At 36.3% G+C, this 17,757-nt stretch overlaps 1 protein-coding gene across 2 annotated transcripts; it reads right to left on the minus strand.

The window, feature by feature from the left end:
* Positions 1 to 1,659: 1,659 nt before the first annotated feature.
* On the minus strand, positions 1,660 to 17,426 carry LOC122402110 (sodium-dependent nutrient amino acid transporter 1-like). 2 transcript variants are annotated; one of them, XR_006259497.1, is made up of 12 exons: positions 17,267 to 17,426; positions 9,993 to 10,082; positions 9,791 to 9,877; positions 8,882 to 9,131; positions 8,202 to 8,439; positions 7,256 to 7,630; positions 5,129 to 5,318; positions 4,477 to 4,653; positions 4,112 to 4,388; positions 2,906 to 3,000; positions 2,593 to 2,846; positions 1,660 to 2,288 (listed from the first exon to the last, which is right to left on the minus strand). XR_006259497.1 is itself a non-coding variant. In XM_043404653.1 (11 exons), exons 1-11 carry the CDS (start codon positions 17,273 to 17,275, stop codon positions 2,673 to 2,675), a joined length of 1,962 nt encoding a protein of 653 aa, XP_043260588.1. In that variant the 5' UTR covers positions 17,276 to 17,426; the 3' UTR covers positions 1,660 to 2,672. The 2 variants fall into 2 exon arrangements, 1 of the variants encoding a protein (XP_043260588.1); XM_043404653.1 differs by having other exon boundaries at positions 1,660 to 2,846.
* Between the last annotated feature and the right edge of the window lie 331 nt (positions 17,427 to 17,757).

Consider the following 17,757-nt stretch of genomic DNA (forward strand, 5'->3'; position numbering starts at 1 on the left):
TACTATTCTTAAAGCACTCAAATTTAGAGCAACTAGAAGAAGACGATTCAAAAAACACGAAAAAAATGATCAAAGAAGCTACGATTGGATTTCCAGAACATGCAAAAGAGGTTTCCAAAGGACACAACGAAGCCAAAAAATCTAAGATACCTCAAAAACCAGATAAATCGTGTAATAAAGAAATACAAAATCTATCTAATGTCGCGTCAACTCCGAAAGAAAAAATTGCAAAATTCTTGCGCGAAAAATCGCTAAGCCAAAGCCTGATCGCTACTTTACTGAAAGTTGGATTCACCGACGAATTTCTTAGGTAAGCAAATTTTAAGCTAAACGTTCGACACGCGCTAATAAAATAAAATAAATAAAAGCTAGTAATAGTGGTTTATGTAAAAAATTAATTCATCGACGTTGAAGACTCTCAGCGTGATTTACATCCAAAACTTTTGAGGAAATTCTGTTTCTATGCGTCTTAAAAAATAATAGACTGCTGAAGGCGATAGGATTCGTTGAGGAGGACATCGAAAAGCTTGAGAAGTTGTGGGATATGGAGAAGAATAGAGAAAACACCGATTCGTCCGCGTCTTCGTCTTCTTCCTCCGACGAGTATTTGTCTCCGGATGGGATGTACCTGAAAAACTCATTGAGCAAGCCTTTGTCACGTGGCATGTGTGAAATTGTTTCAAAGAAGCCCTTCGATCCGGTCGAATACCTCGGCCACTGGCTACTGAATTACAAAGTTAGATAATAAGCTAAAGCTAGATTTTAAAAAACAGTTAAGGTGACCTTATCCTTTATCGAAAAAAAAGTTTTTTTATATTAGAATTTTTAACTGATCAAAAACTGAGGAAACATTCTTTTCTGGGATTATCAGAAGTATCTGAAAAAGGTGTCTGCCATTTTGTATACAATTTCAGATATGCGAGGAACGGTGCAGGAGGCAAAGGGAGTTCGAGTTGGAACTTATGATCGAAAGAGAGAGACTTAGCTTACGAGTCTGTATAGCTTTTGCATTCTTTTTTATCTAAATTACTTCGCGTACATTTATCAAAATCGGTGCAACTACTAATAACACGCTTATTATTCTACGGTGGAAAAAAAACAGGACTTGGAAGACAAAATAACCGTGTCGATGGAACACGAGGAGGAGGAGGAAGAGTACGTCGACGATTGGAATTTCTTGCATTATGAATGATTCGAAAATCCACACGTTAAGAAAGTATATTTCTATATCGACTCGTGCAGTAGTGTCGCGTTAATTGACTGGAATTCTGTCTCGATAGATGACTAAATATGATCTCGAATTACTGCCAACTAACGCGACGCTACTATACAGGGTGTTCGGCCACCCCTAAGAAAAATTCTAATGGGTGATTCCAGAGGCCAAAATAAGACGAAAATCAAGAATACTAATTTGTTGATGGAGCCTTCGTTAAAAAGTTATTAACGTTTAAAGTTCTGCCCGTACTGAATTTTTTTCTCGAAAATGCACAGGATTTCGGAGGTATGACTGTTCACCAAAAATGATTGTAATTGACCCCCGCAACCGAAAATAATTTTTCCAGAACGATTTGAAATTTTTTAATTTAATTGTTAATAACTTTTTAACGAAGCCTCAGTTAAGAAATTGATATTCTTTATTTTCGTCTTATTTTAGCCTCTAGAATCTCCCATTAAAATTTTTCCCAGGAGTGGCCGAACACCCTGTATTTATCGCACACCTTTAGTAAATGCTATTGAAAGCGTACTCTAAGTATTTTAAAGGCAGTAGTATGGAAAGAAACTGTCGCGTTAATAAATAAAATTGAGAGTTTAAATACTTTTCGCGGCAGTTGTGTAACATAAATCATTAAAACTATCGTGTCACTCGATTTTCTGCTTAATACTGTACTCCACGACACTGGAAAAAGAAACTACAGAACTCCCGCTTTCAAGTGACAATGTTTAGAAAAATATTTACTATATTCGTGCGTATATCGTTTAACTGAAATATCCAAAGCACACGCAGTACGTAAAATATACGTTTTTAAACCCCTCTAACGACGAAATATATTTCAATTTGAGTTTCGCTTTTCTATCCTGCTTATTGCCCTCGGTTCAAGATAAAAATGGCTGCCTACTGCGCTCGTAAGTCAAACAACAGTTCCCATTTTGGCACTCGAAGGCAAGAATTACTGTATCTTCGAAGATGGCGGACATCGGAGAACGCTTACGATTTATCGAATATTTTGTGACATAATTTATTTGTCATCGAAACTTCCAACGAATTTGGGCGTCCGTTTCTCTTCGATCTAAAATTATAAAACATACTTTGTAGTGATTACCAAAGGGTTAAACGATAAAAAAAAGCGTTGAAGCCTACGTCTATACAGGTACGAACTATTTACAAGACGGCAAACTGAACGAGCAGGGCAAAAATGAACAAAGAAATGCAATGGATATTTTGAACGCCGTGAAATGTCTTCAGAGGAAGAGATAGGAAGGGAGGATGTTCCTATTTTCTTAGATCCGTGAAAGTACAAAACAGAGTGAGGTAAATGGTTTCAAAGCGGAGAGCCAGAAGATTAATAGACTCGAATCCATTGTATCGCTCACTTCTGAAACTGTTCACCGGCCACTGTGTGCCTTTATAATCGATGTATGAATTACTATAGAGCGAGAACGCTCGGTTCTCTTTACACGAGCTTATCTTCCCAACTGAGTATCACGTAAACGAACTGCTTCATCCTCGAGCATTCTCGTTTCTCCCGTATTTTCCGTCTGATTTCTTTGAATTCGCGCCAGGAAGCCAGATGTTTCGCGTTCTTCGGCCCCCAATGCGAGGATGGCCTGAAGGCTGACTTGATCATCTGCAAGTGCATAAGTAGTCACGCGTACAGCTATTGTCGGTCGAAATTATTACTCGTACCTCGGGAAATTTCAAGTGCCTCTTAGAGATCATCGTGTATATCATCCAGAATGGAATCTGTAATATCCCGAAAGCGCAGATGCTCCATCCAGCAGCTGTAAATCAATGTTTTTCGTGAAACGGACCATTCCTTAACACTAGACCTACCGACAATTCATTTTCAATTAAATAAATAATTTATAATCGAATTTTGTCGCACACCAGTCGTATAATCGATAGGAATTGCTGAAACTTTTTTGGGTATGTAGCGTCAAAGTAAATTTCAAAATAAACATAGAGGACAGCATAAATTATAGTAGGTGATACGATCATTAGATAGAGAATGAAATGCCCTTTAAAACGAGCGTCGTACAAGTCGATAGCGTAATTAGTTCCGGAGATATGATGATTTTAGTTTCAAGTCGATGCGGTGGCTAGTTACAGATATATAAGGGTCCGAAGCGTTTGTTTACTTTCTTACTACGGCCTTGTCAAGGTCGTTGACCGCACGTGCGCGTAGTAAATAGTAAACACCACGTCACTCGGTCACTCGGTCAGTGGGTCAACGTGTGAGAAGAACGTCCGACGTGACGCGTTAGACGGAGACAGCGATAGTCGAATTAAGAAAAATTACCCCTTCACATAAATTACGATATCTCGAAAACGGAAAGCCGGATCGCCAAAACCCAAAAGCTATTTTAAAGAGGAAGGTTTACCGCTTCTGATAATGGCTCAATTATGGATAAAGCACTAGTAATTTCAGAACTGCACGCGTCTAAAGTTTTTAGTATTTTTAATACGCGTTGTTAGACTGTTCTACCATAAAATAGTCATTTGACCGATCTTGTTAGATTTAGTGTTAACACGAATCTACCCACGAAAGGCAAAGAAACGATTCAGAGTATTTCTTTTTTCAGTGGGGTTTCAAGGTCGACTGCTAAGTTATTAGAAACCAGATTATTTTACACTATCTTGGATTCTTATTGAAAATAATCCCTGTAAAATTTATTAACGATGTTTTACATAACACAGCTTTGCACGTTCAACCAAGTATTGTTCAGCTCGAGTATTAATTAATTCACTAGTATATAAAACATCGAATAATTCCTTATTCAACGAATAAAATAAAATTCATGCAATAAAATTTGAAATAAAAATTATTTTGAATTTCAATGTACGTAGTTGTAAGAAAGAAGAAATAAATTACACGAAATTATTAATACGTACCGTGTGCACTGTACGGATAAGAAATACCGCTGTAAGTCAAGGGTCGCAAAGAGATCAAGCTGTAAATTAAGATGACAGCCAGCAAGAGGGGGGTGATGATGGCCCAGCAGAGCCTCCAATACGCGGACGGCCTTCTTTTCATCATGTATTCTACGTCGTCTAAGAAATTTTCTAATCCGTACACCCAGAAGATACCAGTTATCTCCAAAGTGGCTAAGATGAAGACGACGAAGGAGCCAGCGTAGAAGTCCACCAGCTCCAAAATGAATTGCCCACCCTATTGCCAAAATTCAAAAATTTCTTTTGATAGAATATTTATTCCTAAGTATATTAAAGTACAACTTGGGACTCGATACGATACTTACGGGTGTACAGTAAACAGTTCCGACGGAAAATCCGAATATAACCGCGCCAAGTACTATGTACAAGTGCTTCCAAGTCGGAAATTGATCGCTGACGATGGTGACGAGAGAGCCCACCAGGGCGATAGCGCTTCCAATGCCAAGAACGTAGAGCATCAGGAAGAACAGCACCGAGAATAGCTGCAAACAACGGTAAAATCCTTGATACTACGTTCGTTATAATAACGAAAATGCTCGTTATTTCAACGTCCAAGAACATTTGCGATGCTTATTTTTTTAACGACCTCCTACGAAGGAAGCAGAAAAGAAGAGAAATAAAATGAAAAAAAAAAAACTATTTTGGTACGTTTATACGTACAAAATAAAAAAAGAATTTTTAAGTATTTGAAAAATTGTTTCTTCGAAAAGGATATCGTTGATAAATATTAGAAAACTATTTTTCTTCCTCGTCAATTTAAAGAAGTTTGTTTAAAGGTAATTCGAGAACAGCGAATCGATTTAATTTAAATTTAATAATCATCGTAATGTCGAATCATTGAAAAGACAAAGTCGATAGCAACGAAAATAAATATTTAAAGTGTCAAATGAATTTGGTGATCGTTTATCGTGGACCAGCAAGGCGTTAGACAATTATTTCGAGCGTTTGAAGGCTCACCTGCGGCAGAACAGTGAATTTTGCAATTGCGTCCGGGTAAGAGACAAAGGCGAGACCGGTTCCGCCCCGAACAACATTGCTGATGTCTTCTGTGCCGAGTTCGTGAGCCAAATTCCCGAGTATACCAAAAATGGTGAAACCTGCTATGAGACTGGTGAACGTATCCAAGGTGGTTACCACTATGACATCTCTGAAACAGGTTGAATGATATGCTAGTGCCTTACCAGAGAACCGTGTTTAAAAAACACACACGTACAGGTTGAGCCACCAACTGTATACACTTAAAATACTCGCGTTAAAAAAGCGTCGAAAATATACTGATTTCGAATATTACCCTTTACGAACTTTTTCAACAATTGAATGTACCCATCTTGATCTATGCTTGCTCCCCGAATTCTGTGTCATCCTAACCACGGTGACCTCTGCGAAACTTTCTAAACCTTGCTAGATCTTGTCAACCGTTCTTACTACTTTCAAAATTCTTAAAAGTCACCTCTGCTGGACCTGCAACTACACCTATCTCCTATTGTTTAAAACGAAAGAGCTACGTCGGGAGTTAGTGTTCCATCTTACGTAATAAATCTTCATGGAACGCGTTCGATCGTTCCGAGTATCAGCAGTTAGACGCAGAGCTCGTGACCGAATTGTCGTTTTTCCTGATGGAATCTTTCATTTTACGGGGTCAAGGAACAACTTTCCGAATATTCTTAGGATCTTTACACATTCTTGACCAAAATACGCGTAGTTTGCACTTTGAAACATTAAATCCTCCTATCCGTTCAGGAGTTACGATTATTTAAACGTAGGCACGAAATTTCGGGGAACAATTTCTGGTCTCACATTTTATTTTCGGTAAGGAATTTTTTCCCCGAAAATGCGTAGGATTTCGGGGGTATATATATTCACCAAAAATGATTGCAATTGACTTTCGCAGGTGAAAATAATTTTTCCAGGACGATTTGAAATTTTTTAATTTCACCGAAAAATTTGTCCCGCAACTGAATTTTTTCTCGAAAGTGCGTAAAATTTCGAGGCTATGTCTATTCACCAACAATAATTATAATTGACCCCTGCAATCGAAAATAATTTTTCTAGAATGATTTATAATTTTTTTTTTCGTCAAAAAATTTAGACCTACTTCCTATCGATTTTTCTTAAAAATTCGTTTTTCATTTTTAATAAATTTGTTTGACGCCCTACAGAAAAGTTGTCTAATACTTTTTTGTAGGTAACCATGAGCACTACTTCAGAAAAAAATTTCACTAAAATATATTCACTATTGTAAGAGTTATGGCTGTTTTAAAATTGGACCACCTTTAAGGGGTTATTCTCACTTTACGGGGTTAAGGAACAATTTTTTCAATATTGTTAGAACTCCTACATATTCTCCATCAAAATACGCGTAATTTGCCTTTTTAAACATTAAAATACTCTAATCCGTTCAGGAGTTATGATGTTTCAAATATTCGCATTTTCGGGGAACCCCAAGCCTCAGATTATATTTTCTATAAGGAATTTTTTTCTCGAAAATGCGTAGAAATTCCGGGGTATGTCTAATCACCAAAAATGATTTTACTTGACCCCTGCAACTGAAAATAATATTTTTAGAACAATTGGAAATAACTCTTAAAAATTCGTTTTTCATTTTTAATTAGTTTGTTTGACACTATACGGAAAAGTTGTTTTGTACTTTTTTGTACGTATCCATGAGCTCTACTTCCAGATTAAAAGAAATCCATTGACTATTGTAGGAGTTATGGACGTTTGAAAATTGGACCACTTTTATAGGATTTTTCTCACTTTACGGGATCAAGGAACAACTTATCAAACATTCTTAGAATTTCTACATATTTTTCACCAAAGTACGCGTAGTTTGCACTTTGAAACTTTAAAATCCTCCAATCCGTTCAGGAGTTATGATTATTTAAACGTAGTCACGAAATTTCGGGGAACCATTTCTGGCCTCATATTTTCTGATGTGATGCAAAACGGATTATCATTTTTCCTGATGGAACTGTGACACTCGTAGTGCGTCGCGACGATTCCGAGGTAAAAAGAAAACGGGGCCCTCGATTCTAACGATGTTAGCTTCTCTATTCAAGCATTATTTTATATTCAAAGAGTAACCTGTATATATTGTGTTTAAAGTCGTTGTAGGACGAGTACATGACGACACCACCGAAGCACACCGACAGTGAAAAGAAGCACTGTGTGACAGCAGCGTACCAGACGTTCGCATCGAACAGCTTCCCCCAATCCGGCTTGATGAAGAAAACGATCCCGTTAACGGCGCCGTCCAGGCTCACCGCTCTGATCAGCAAGCTGATCATGATGACGTAAGGGAAGAGAGCGAGGAAATAGGCCGCCTTTCCCGAGCTCTTCACGCCGCGCGCCAATACAGCGAATATGCAGCCCCACGCGAACAGCAAACAGATAGTCAGCTTCCAATCGGGCAAACCGATCCCGTCGTCGATCGTCTGCTTCTCCTTCAACACTATTCTCCTGTCGGAAAAACCGTTTCGTCGCGAATCAGAACACGTTCGTCCCTAATTTCCATAAAAGGAAACGCAACGAGTTTGGTCAGGATTTAGGATCGAGACCGAGGGAATCTACCGTGAACCAATATGGCGGCCCTTTCTGCAGAACAGACGCCAAAAGCTCCAAAGAAGGACTTAGGATAAACGTACGCAATATGGAATATTGCAAGGCTTCAACGAACCCCTTAGGCTATCATAAAAATGGGTATCAGTCGTGTTGGAACGAAGCAGATTTTATTTTTTATGAGTGTGTAAAGTTTGTTCGAAGACTGGGAATGTAGTAGGATATTTTGACGAAGATAAGTAAGTTAGAAAGCATCGTTAGTTACTCAGTAAATAAAAACAAAGTATTTCTTTGGCACTCGGAGCTTTAGAGGTTTCACTGTTTAATTACATTTATAAAAATTGACAAAATCACAGGTGTAACAGGATATAACGGGGAATGAAAAGGGAACTTACGCATCAACTCAATATAGGAATCCTCATAGTAACGTTATCTGAATCTGAACGACGATTATGTTCGCTTTAAGACTCACCTGAAGTAGAGTTCAGCAGAGCTAATCATGGAACTTCTGTTTCGTCCGGTGACGTTGTAGGATCCCCCAGAATCTACGCAAGAGTCACCCCATTCCTCGAGACAGCTGGACCAAGGAAGTTGGGATTGGAAGCTTCCGACCAGATAATACAGAGTCGTAGTCATCAGAGAACTATAGTAAGTGCCTACTGCGAGCATGGAGAACATTTGGGCCCAGCCTACACCTCGAAATCCTGGCGCTACAATTAAATTGTTACTTCGATTTACCTTAACAAGAATCTCTTCTAATGTAATTTTTTGTCTCTATCTTCTACTCTTTTAAACCCAATTACATGGGGCATACTGTATAATCTACCCAAAAGAGTTTCGAAATTAAATATTTGATTGCAACATATATTCGTGCCATTTTTTTCAAATTTAAATTTTTCCACCGAAATATTGTAATATATTTTGACAAAGTATTATACACCGTTTGTAAAATTTTGTTTAAACGCTCTTTTGGAAAGTTGTATCATTTTATAATATAATATAATTTTATTAATCCAATGAAATTTTCTAGATTTAGTTTTAAAATTATTTCCATATTCGTTGTTCTCCATTTTTTTCTTTCGTTAGAGAAATAAAATTTGAAAATAAACGCCACGAATGTATAGTTTATTGGACGTATCGATGAATCTGCACCTGCTGCCCACATTTTCACCGACGATCGGCTGCAGAATTGCCCCATTATCATCTCCAGGTAATAAAACGGTTTGCCGACCACGAAGAGGACGATGATGTAAGGTATAAGGAAAGCACCGCCGCCATTTTCGTAAGCGGTGAACGGAAACCTCCAAACGTTGCCGAGACCGATGGACATGGCGATGCAGGACATCAGAAATTCCAATCCGTTGTCCCAGGTCGGTCTATCTGCTCCATTCTCCGCGGTAGACTTCACGAATTTTAAATAATACTTAAATAACAAGTCTTCGCCGCTTTAAGGAAGTATTTCCATCCGGGGGCGTCGATTTTTAAAATAAACAATTATTCCATAATTATACAGTAAACATTTTAAAACTTATCTCGCGTGCTTAGTCATTTTTCAATGTAACACGGGGTACAATTTTCGTGCAATAATCTATCTCATTAAACAAGTTATTGCACGTTTCTTGCAGTCTATCTTTTTAAGTGGCTACCATGGATGTCTCTAAAATAGATCGATGAATTCTTTTATCGTGCGAAACAAAATTATGTTAATGTTTGTAATGAAATAAACAATTTTACTTTCTCTTTAATTTAACAAATTTTCCTTCGTTTTGGTTCAGACGATAACTATTGGTCTGTAGATTAATATCATTTTTTAATTTAATTAACGAATCTCCATCGATCCAAAGGTACACGATCCAGCTACGATGGTCTTTAGACGTAATTTTTGTATATCTTATACAAAGTTGACTCTTATAGTTGCTTTCTTATTATCGTCGCGTTGTAATTGACGAAAAAAAAAACATTTTCCGGCAGACCTCGAGCGAAAATAAAAATGAAAGATTCGAATTATCTATGGGGATAGTTGGTGGCCTTGTACAGGCGGTATAATCTGAAATATGGTACCATTTCCTCTGGAATTGACGGGGAAAGTCGTAACTTGCGGTCATCCTGAATCCCATAATCGAAGCCGAAATTCTCATCGCCATGCTTCTAAAACGAGAACGAAGTTCCCCGGTTTTTACAATTTGCTAAAGGTAATTTTTCAATTTTTTTTTTCTCAATTTTGACTATTCGACTTCGATTCCGAAATAATCGTATTTTTTACCTTCTCAGCGATGCTGTTCGCGTTCGAGGTTTGGAAATTCGTCGTCGAGTGGCCATCGTCTCCGACGAATGCAGCATTTTGTTTTCCTTCCTGTAAAAATTAAACGAATCAGGAAAATAATGTTAAAAACAAATTCAAAACAAGAGGATAGTTGCTACAGAGGCTTGATATTTATTTATTCCTCGTTAAAAGTTAAACATTCGTCAAAATTTGCATTTTTTATCTCTATTTATAGTTTTTATATTTTTTGTTTGTCCCCACCTCTTTGAGTTCTATATCAGATAGAGTGTGAATAATTAGCAAAGCATTTAGAATGTCCTAGCTAATAAATCGTGTTAGCAGTGGTTCGTTGCACTTGTCTTTTTATTTCAGCGCTATTCTGTCGCTCGATGATTATTTACAGCGAACGAACCGTGACACGGAACAACTAATTCCTCTGCATAACCGTTCTTGTTGTCGTTTGCAAGGACACTTTCCAAAGTCTGCAACGCTGCACGCTATTCTAGTCATAAATTATGCATCGTGATCCTCCGTCGAAATTCAAATAAGATACTTCAAACATTATTTGACAAATAAAATAATATATTATCTTAACGATTATTTTACAAGTAATTTATTTGGAGAAAGTCCAGACCTCTCTAATAGAAGCTATGGCTTCAACTGTCATCTGTTTCTAATTACGTAGATGTTGTTAAAACTAAAGAGTAGTTCTTCTATTCTTCACATTTCTTTCAAGCTTAGGCCATTTGCACTCCACGTTGAAATTATAAGTTTCTCCAAGTCCTAAGCTTTTGAAGTTTTTTAATTTAGTTATTTTTCTGCATACAATTGTTTAGCTCTCGCAAGATTCTCCTCGCGCCATAGACGAGGATCGTATCTCGGTTTTCACTATTACTAAATTTCGTCGTTACGGTTACTTGCCACGTTCACTTCCATGGTGAAACTAATATTAACGTCGCAATATGTAACTTCGACTAGACATGTTTATAAAATCTTCTCATAGAAGTTTGATCTCCGTCATTCTTCAGAATATTTTAGTAATTACCCTAAAACTGTTACTCGAGAACGTGTCCTCTCACTCTCGTAGCTTTGGCGGTATTCCAAGTAGCAATTTGTTATTTTTCCACACTATACACATCAGGGACGAGAGTGAGAAATAGAGAACCAGTGAAAACCAGCAAGATCCAGTGAGATCCAGCGAGAGCAAGCAAGACACGGTCAACACAGTGAGAGTAATTATGAATGAGATTTAATTGAAATTATAATAATGAGTAGTGGGGATAACCTTGTAACAAATTCTTTAAATAAGAATATCTCCAAAAGAGTAGTTAAATTATTATAATTTACAGCGTGTAATAGACATTTAAACGAGTAAGCAAACGTCAGCAATTAACTTTCACCGACACGTTGACTGTCATGGCGGTCACTTACTTTTTCTTCTTCCTTTTGTTCTAGATCATTGTCTAATGGTATTATCGATATTACATAAGTGGTCTTCTTTTTCTATTATGGAATATATGCAAAGTATACCAAAGTATACAATAATATGCAATAACTGGACTTTCATAATTTTCCTCCAATATGGCGACCGAACAACACCAAGCTGATAAACGTGATTGTCTTGCATTCCATTGTTTTGGGGCCGCATACCTCGATCGTCGTCGCACGCGAATACGCTCGATTCATTGTTAATACACGCGACATTCTTGACGTTTCAGTCGATCAGAAACGTTCGACTATTGCGTCAATCTAACGTTGCAACAATCGCTCGACGAAAGTTGCAGTTCGCGATCGTCGTACCATACGTAGCAGAGGCTATCGAATTAACAGAAAAATCGCGATTCGAATTTGTTCTAGCCTATCCGATTTCCATACATTACATCAGATCCGTCGATGAAAGAATTGCCGTGTAGAAATCGCGAATGTTAATTAATGGAAATTGGATTAGATTACAGTGAATTTTGCTTCAAGGACAGCGAAGATATTATACCAAATACTAGGAAATAAAACGTATTACTAGACAGGCAAATTCTACCTTGAAAAAATTTAACATTTACTGCTTACTTCTTTACCTTTTTTAATTAATTATTGCTACTCAATTTCGATATTGTTATTCCATTTTCTTTTATTTCTAGTTTCTCTTTTTTTAGTTGCCTAATTTTAAGCCCAACTACGAAGGTTGCACATAAATGCAATGGACATTTAAAAAGCGATACAAAAATAAGTGTCAATTCAAAAAAATTAATGTTTCGTGCACAGTAATTTGCAAATTGAAAATTCCAAAAAATGTTGAAACCTGGAATGCAATTATTCGAATATTCCGCTCGACGAGCTACGTGGATCATCGAGATTCTAATGTAAATTGGATGAATGTGTATGTAGAATTACACGACTGATTGTAAAAGTTACGTTCCGTTTTGAGCAACATTGAAACGCTTCAGTCGTAGAATCCTTGAAGGCATTCAGGTAGAATTGCACACGACAGCTTGGAATTTATCCTCGTTTCACAAGGATCTACGACCATCGTCCAACGCATGATGGTGATTATTACCTTTTTGTTACATAAAGGAAGCCGGTTCTGCGACTTGAATCATTTTATAGCAAACCTAATACCACGTGTTACCGGCTTCTCTGAATAACTAAACGCCCTTACGGTGAGTCACAGCCAAAATCGTACACCACATATGAAAATATGTTTCATTCGAAAAAAGAAGTTTGAGAATGATTTGGAAAAAAAATAAGGCAGACATATATTGTAAATATATCTGTATTTATTGTGCAATAATGACAAAAGAAATGAATGTTGCTTAACATGAAAAAAATAAAGCTACTATAATACGGTGCAGAAAACATCTCACAGCTAAAATCGTACGCTATTTTCCCATCTGGTATTCCCCTCCAGGAATCCCCAGAAAGAAAGGAAGAACGTTAAACAAAAGAATTGTTTTAGCTTGCTAATAAACGTTGTATTACATCGAAGCAAGGAAATAAATCGTAATAATAGCAAAAATGAAGCAAACGACATTAAAGGCGCGGGAAATTGTCGCGAAGAACTTTCAAAATGGGAAAAGCTATCGAGAAATTGTAAAAATTATTGGTAGAAATATTAGCACTGCTCAATACATTATTAAACGCTATAGAAAAGAAAATAGAATTACAAATAAATTAAGAACATCACCGAACAAAAAATTTAATGCGTACGATGAGCGATGGATAGTTAGAAAAATTAAAAAAAATCCAAAGCTGAGTGCACCTAAATTGTCGAACGAGGTGGAAAAATATTTACAAATATCTGTTAATCTAAAAATTGTAAAAAGAGTACTAAGAAAGAATGATTTTTATGGGCGTATAGCAAGAAATAAACCATTTGTCAGCGATAAAAATAAGAAAAGGAGACTAGAGTTTGCGAGACAGTATCTAACTAAGGATTTTAGTTTTTGGAACGAAGTTATTTTTACCGACGAAAGCAAATTTAATCTTTTTCATTCAGATGGCAAAGTTACTGTATGACGTAAACCTAATGAAGAATTTAAAATAATAAATATGAATCCTACTATTAAACATGGAGGTGGGTCAGTGATGGTTTGGGGGTGTATATCAGCTACTGGAACAGGAAATTTGTAATTGATTGAAGAGAACATGGACAAATTTGATTATTTGAATATTTTAAAAACAAATCTAAAAAATAGTGCCGAAAATTAGGAATTTTGAATTGTTTTAAATTTTATAATGATAATGACCCAAAACATAGGTCGCATATGTGGTAATTATATAACTGCTCGAAAGTTATCAATACACCTCCCCAATTCTCCTGACGTAAACGTAATTGAGAATATTTCGCATGAATTAGAAGTAAGGATTAGAAAACATACGATTTCTAATGAAAATGACTTAAAAAAGGCATTGCAAGAAGAATGGAACCGAGGATACCCTACAAAGTACTAATTTTTAATTTAATTTAAATATAAAAGAATATTCGTATTATAGTAACTTAATTTTTTTTATGTTAAGCAATATTCATTTCTTGTGTCATTATTGCGCAATAAATACAGATATATTTACAATAATATGTCTTCCTTAGTTTTTTTCCAAATCATTCATAAACTTCTTTTTTCGAATGAAACATATTTTCGTATGTGGTGTACGATTTTGGCTGTGTCTCACTATAGTTACTTCCGGTTGGACTCCTTACGAGCGAGAATTTCTTTTCTTTTCCTTAATTGACATTTCTCATGTATCAACTAAAACATTTACAGCGGTTTTATTGGAATTAATGTGGTTTAAATGTGCGTGGAATAAAATTTCGTTTCATTTCTTTTTTTGCAGTAGAAAGAATAAAGAAAAGGTTCATTTAACTTTTTTTTAAATGCAATCAAAACCTTTTGACGAGTTCTAATTGTCACAATCTTCGTTCACAATGTTTTGTTTGTATTTTCATTCGTTCCAAAATGGCGGAAGCGCGAAAAGTCAGATGTCGAGGAGAAACGATGACAAATACGTTTAGTGCGCGATGAGAAAGTAACAATGAGACTTTCATTTTACTTTTTATTTTCGGAAACGACGTTACGTCACGACGAAAGTGATTGTTTGCACGTTGTCCTTGCTTTCTCGGTTATTAGAGCCTTCGCAGACCGAAAGTTCCTCGATCTCGTGCGAAAGAACCAGAAGATCGTTCTCGTCGCGAGTTCGTTAACACTTGGACAGTCTGTTATCAGGTGACTAATTTTATTAATCTTGTTAATATAAATATTTTGAAGACGATACTCACTTTGTGGACTCGTCACGCATTGGAAATAATTGCACATTTCTGATCTGCTTTTCGATGCATTGAAAAACATTTTCAGTATCAAAAACGGAGATGTATAACGCTATAGAAAAATCTGCAGTGCATAATCTCTATTTTGTTTGAATATAAATTTACGATTTTTTTTTTTAATAAAAATTGTCATTGTGAACTGCTGGCGGCTGCAAAGACTCGGTATTGGTTAACTTGACCTTGTTTATTGCTTAGCAACAGCTCTCGTTTGTTACTCTCTTTCTTGACACAGTTTAGTATATCTCTACTTTCGTCACAGACTTTACTGCCTTTTTTGCTTACAACGAACCCTATGAGCAACCGAATTCGTTGATATAAAAATTTATTAATTCAGAACTCTAATGAGAGTGAATCACCATTGGGAAATCTCGTTGTGGTAAATATTCTTCATTTTCTTATTCAACACTCGCTTAGTGCTAGAGCTAGGAGATCACGAGGCCAAGAACGTGGCTCCGGTTAGGATTACCAGCAGGTACGGATTAACCCTTTGCGATCTTATGTCGAGTGTGACTCGACACCACATTTCGAAAGCAATGGCGATTGTTGCAAAAATATTTCCCATAGCATTATAATTATATGGTATACTTTGTATACAGTCTGTGCGCAGGGTTAAACTAGTAACTGGACCGGACTATAACTCTATTTGGTACCATTAGGTTAGCACTATAGAACAGACAATTTCGAATAGTGAGTTTCTCGAAATTTTTTCGCGACTTTTCGTTAGCACCCCCTGCATGCCAACTTTAAAGTTCTTCTAGATCCGCTACTGATCTGTACAATTACAGTCACGCATTAATCTTCGTAAAATGAGCTACGTACACGAACAAAACACGTTTCTAAGCAGTATAAGAACATTCTATCTGTATTATTATAATCACGCGATATATCGTGAGACGCGAAATTTAAATAAAAGAAATTCTTATGTAAGAGAAATACGGCAATGGTAGTTGACTGTCTACGGTTGCTCCAGAAATTTAAATAGTAATTGCATAATAGTAGACTCAATATTTCATAGAATTTCGAAACGAGTAGGGAGGCAGACGACACGTTCTAACATTTATTGCACAAGTATACTACTCGCGTGTGAAGATCTGGACACTCTAGAAATATTATTTCAAATAACATGTTTATCATTTTACGGTTTCTTCATTTTCTAAATACAGTCCCTTTACGTTATTTTGTAAAATAACTTCTAATTTTTTATTTGACGATTTTATTCACAAAATAAAAACAAAAAATAAATAATAAGTATAATAGAATATTATTTTGTTATAATATTAATGATAAATTATACTTGTTACGTATTTGGAGCACTATTTCTGTTATACATATAAATCGATATTTCGGTTCATTAGAAACAACGTTGCCGAAAATAAAAAACTGAGATGTAAATAAAATTTGCTTGGATATACTTATAGATAGTAACGATCCTTGATAGGCCTTGACCAACTAAACGATGAGTAAAATTATTATGCGAGCAACTAAAAGATTTAACTTATTATATGAAGTAACAAACGTCAATTATGTCATATACTTCTGCGCTTACTGTTGAAACTTCTACGTAATATGAATATGTAATCTACTCGTACTTATCTACCTAGTCACGTATAACAGAACTTTCGACGATAAAGATAATGAAATTGCCAAACTGAGACCTGATTTTGATGTCTTTTTAATCCTGACAATTATCAATTACGTTATAATATTTCACGAGTTACACCACTCTAAATTTTATTAATTTTCCACTTTATAAGTGTTATGATCTTCCATTGCAATGTAAACATCGTCATTTCTTTACGTTACTTAACGCTTCTGTTATGTCTCTTTCTATAACTTTCGATATTTCTAAAAATACCATGTTGAATGCCTTGAAAACTAGTATGTATATAACAGGACGCGGATACACTTTATTCTTCGAGTATCCTTGTAAGAAAAAGTCAAGTGTTGGGTGACCGCCGGTGGCCATAAAGTTGGACCTCGTGTACCAATCAGTCTCCATAAGTTCCATTTAAATAGCCAACACAACGATTATTCCGATTACATTTAATAAACGAAATGAACGTATTTACTATTTCATCGCTCGTAAATCCACAAAATTATCAAACAAGAAAGTTAATCTTGCACTGATCGATATTAAACCTAGACTCGTGTTTACAAACATTCCAACGCATAATAGTACAATGTCTAAATGAAAATGAATAAGGATGCATTGAATAATTTAGTAGACAAAATGTTATAGCCCTTGAACTATCAGGTTTAGGCACCATGCCTTTTGCACTACCAACTTATAAAATAGATTATCATGCTAAAAACTACGCGTCAATTATGTCATGTCCGTCTACGTTTGTCGTTGAAACTTCTGCATGGCTCGTTCGAGCATCGTGCAAGTTTGAAGACAAACCGGAAAGGAAACGACTTAACGGATGCTCGATGGACTGTTGGATAAAAGGTATCGTACCTTTTGCATTTTCACGGATTCACGACTAAAATAAATTAGCCCAACGTTGGATACCGGGTATCCAAACAGGTGGTAGAGTTTCGGCGATATGGAACACGCGACGAAGCTTAAACTTCAAACTCCGTGACATGTATGGCGACCGATCACGACAGGTGTAGCACCTTCACGGGAACCAAATAACCACTGACGTCGCGATCGCGGCACGCTTGTCATGACCGTAATCGATGGTAGGGATCGCGAACCTAAACACGACCGAAAAGGGGGAAATACTTATTTCCCACTCTATTTCTACCTGTCCCTTTCTACCTCGTACGCAAAACACATTACGCGACGTACAGAGGATTAAGCATTTAAGTTTCGTACATCTTCGATATACATTTCAATAGATGCGATAAACCGAAGGTTCCCGGATTTTTATCATCAAAATTCAACGTACGCCATTGTTCTACGAACAGTTGACCGGATAAATAAATCGAAATAAAGAATTTTAT

Source organism: Colletes gigas, unplaced genomic scaffold, assembly GCF_013123115.1.
Source record: "Colletes gigas isolate AHSC1104 unplaced genomic scaffold, ASM1312311v1 Colletes_gigas_Sc00033, whole genome shotgun sequence".
NCBI lineage: Eukaryota > Metazoa > Arthropoda > Insecta > Hymenoptera > Colletidae > Colletes > Colletes gigas.

Bases quoted from the DNA above. Each gene is read 5' to 3' on its own strand.
- LOC122402110 (XM_043404653.1), bottom strand. The intron at 8,440-8,881 runs GTGCAGATTCAT...ATTTAATTGTAG, and splicing joins GGTGAAAATGTGGGCAGCAG to CGCCAGGATTTCGAGGTGTA. The intron at 4,389-4,476 runs GTAAGTATCGTA...TTTTGGCAATAG, and splicing joins GAACTGTTTACTGTACACCC to GGTGGGCAATTCATTTTGGA.